Source organism: Echinococcus granulosus, assembly GCF_000524195.1.
Source record: "Echinococcus granulosus chromosome Unknown EG_S00026, whole genome shotgun sequence".
In the NCBI taxonomy this organism is placed as follows: Eukaryota; Metazoa; Platyhelminthes; class Cestoda; order Cyclophyllidea; family Taeniidae; genus Echinococcus; species Echinococcus granulosus.
This window is the reverse complement of record NW_020170406.1, coordinates 56161-59273: the sequence shown is the minus strand read 5'-3', so window position 1 is coordinate 59273 and position 3113 is coordinate 56161. Positions and strand designations below refer to the sequence as shown.

The 3113-nt window shown below is 45.8% G+C and overlaps 1 protein-coding gene across 1 annotated transcript; it reads left to right on the top strand. All coding sequences in view use genetic code 11, as the record gives it.

Annotated features, from left to right (window-relative positions):
• Positions 1-31: 31 nt before the first annotated feature.
• Positions 32-2977, top strand: EGR_04255 (Pyruvate kinase isozymes R/L; the record flags this gene model as incomplete). Its single annotated transcript, XM_024493504.1, has 6 exons — positions 32-41; positions 636-855; positions 1296-1414; positions 2265-2356; positions 2448-2546; positions 2918-2977. The coding sequence occupies 6 exons, from the start codon at positions 32-34 to the stop codon at positions 2975-2977; spliced, it is 600 nt and encodes a 199-aa protein (XP_024352012.1).
• Positions 2978-3113: the final 136 nt, after the last annotated feature.

The following is a 3113-nucleotide window of genomic DNA, read 5'->3' as shown; positions in this document are numbered from 1 at the left end:
AAATGCTGTTCTCGATGGTGCTGACTGTGTCATGCTGTCTGGTAAGTCCTCCGGACGTTTTCCTATGAAAAACCACCGCCAGTGAGCTAGTGGGACTGTCTAAATCCCTTTACCAAGTGAACTTTGATTCTTTCGTCATGAATCCCTCCCTTGACTTCGACTTTGAATTTTAAGCACACAGCCACTGAAAGGCCTTGGCACCTTTACTAAAGCAGTCTTCTCACACCGTTTCCTAACTTAGGACCATCCCTGCAGCTATTCATGAGTCAAATGATACACAAGAGGAATACATTCCTCTCTAATGCCGCTTCCCCCCTCCTTAATAAAGTTGTAGGCTTTTTTTCTCAATGAAACGTTCTTTGGCGTTTCGAGCGTGCGATAGTTCTTGGGATTTAACAATGTAGTGAACTCTCGAATGGGTATTCCATAAATCAGAAAGGTGGGCCTGAAATAGGGCATATGAAATTCCACTGTCTCAATTTTAATGGTGTAAAACAACACAATCTCATGAGCATCTGTGGCTTGGGCGGTTTGACCGGGACCTATAATGCCAGCGTTTAGGCTGAAATGCAAGAGAGTAATGCATTATTTCATGAAAGCTTTTTAACTTTTTCCTCCCCGTTTTAACCAATTAGGCGAGACAGCGAAGGGTGCCTATCCTGTAGAGGCAGTGCAAACAATGGCAAACATTTGCCGTGAGGCCGAGTCAGCCATGTTCCACGGTCAGCTCTTCGACGACCTCAAGAGTGTGCTCGCTCTTCCTACCGACGCCACTCTTACCACTGCCATCGCTGCTGTCGAGGCATCCAATCGCTGCCTGGCTCAGGCTGTAATTGTCATCACCACCAGCGGACGGTAAAGCTCTGTTCCTAGCACTCTGATTATCCCAGAAGGTGTTCTAGGGCATGCAGAAGAAGTGGCAGACGAGTGTTCGGGGGTCGAATCATGACAAACTGATTAGATTAACAATTGACAGCTATGAGTGGATTTAAGAATATCTGAGACTACTGGATGAACTGCGTATGTCTATTCCAAATGCAAGATCAGAGAGGAACCAAAATATCGTACCATTTTGATGTTTTCTATACAGTCTCAAGGAAATCCAATTCCAAGTAGCTATATTTTGTTACAGGGTTGGCGTCTTAGTTGTTTTAGCTCTCGTATATCAGATTGTAGTAAAAATAACAACTTTGTGAGTGAAAGTGAATGCACTATCATCTGTAATCTCGTAAACGTTTGAGAGAATAATGGAAAGCGGCTTCGGGCAATTGGGCGTATCATGTTTCTTCCTTCAGCACCGCTCAACTGATTTCGCGCCATCGCCCGCGCTGTCCAATCATCGCGGTGACACGTCATGCTGTCGTAGCTAGGCAACTCCACCTCTACCGGGCTTGCCACCCCATCTTCTACGGAGGTATGTGCGGCTATCGTGGCTACAGTATGAAAATGTGTGTGCTTTCCCCTTGTTTAAAAGTTGCATGTCCACCGGAGCCTTTACTTTGTCAGTTGTGAAAAAGTTTCTACTTACAAATAGGAATATTTATTCAGGCCCCCAAGCATACGTGATCGTTTTCCCAAAGAGTGATGTGTAAGCTGACCCCAGTTGCAGTGTTTGCCTGTGTAGAGGCACAGGTCATAAAAGCACGAGTGGTCAAGTTTCCAATGTTATTGGTTTATGACACAGGCATCTTCTACTAACGCAACTTTCATCGCTTAATTGCTACCACTCCTTTTTCCTCTCTCCTTGGCCTTCCCGCTTTTCCTACGTAAGATTCGCTCACAACACGAACGAAGAGTTGAACGAATAATCCAAGCATTACATAAGAAATTGTGCAGCTACTTGAACAAGCAGTGGCCACTATCAAATCCCGTTCAAATTTGACCAGTAGATGTAGACATCACTCCCTCAAGCGGCACTTTTAAACAGTCAAAGTTACCATTTTCTCATTGCTTAAAGACTGCATGTGCACCGGTGCTTGTAAGTTGTCAGTTGTGAGAAGAAATTTCTGCCTCCAAATCAGAGAATGCATGCAGATGCCAAAGCATACGTGATCGTTTTCCCAGGGAGAAGAGGGAAAGCTGACCCCATGTCCAGTGTTTACTTGTGCAAGCACAGGTCACAAGACTACGCGTGACCTGGTTCACAGTTTAATTAGTTTATAGTGCAGGTATCCTCTAATAGTACAACTTCCACCACCTGGTTGTTATCACTTCATTTTCTCCTCTTTCTGCTTTGCCTATCTTTCCTACTTTTCCTGTGTGAGATGCGCCCACAACACTGTCCTTCAGATGGTCAAAGGTGGTTGCAAAGTTGGCCATTGGAGAGGTGGATATCCCCCGAGATGGAAGCTGTTGGGTATCCTAGCATAAATGGGCCATGGCAGTTGAAGTGACATCCACCACGAGGACGTCTTGACATTTAAAGCATAGATGTGTGGTCATTTCAGCATCCAACCTGTCAAGGTGGGCGTTTGGATTGGGATGTTGTCGATGCGAGGGCGGTGTGGGGTGGTGACTGGGATGGAGGTGGAGGTGGGGGTGAAGGCGTGAGTTGTGCCTTACCTAGCTTCGATCAGTCTTGCCATTGTACTTCTTCCCCATTTATGGATGGGGTTTAATGCCCGAAGCAATTGAGGCAACAGTCCTGAAAGGAAAACTGGCGTTTGCTCAACACCAACTAAGATGCTATTGGAGAGGGGTAGGTGGTTGTTTGGAATGCGCACAGGACAACCAACTCACAACTCCAACTCATCATTCCCACCATCCATTACCATTGGCATCGGTGCTGTGAACTTGAGGATTGAACAAAGGGGATGGAATTGCTCATGAGGCTGAATTTTCCCCAATTCAAGGGCACAGGTTTTGAATTCACGAAGGGCTTTTGGGAATCACCATGAGGGTCGGTGGTGACCGCTAGTGTGATTCGTTGGAACTCGACCAGCAGATGTCATCATCACTCTCTGAGATGGGCAAGTGAGATTTTGAAGGAATTGAAGTCACCTCTTTCCATTCATTGTGAAGTGTTTTTGTGGCACCTTAGTGTCCTTCTATTTGGTGAGTCCACGTGCCCGAAAGTACGGCATTCTGTTTTCCTTGTGAATGGGGAAATTACA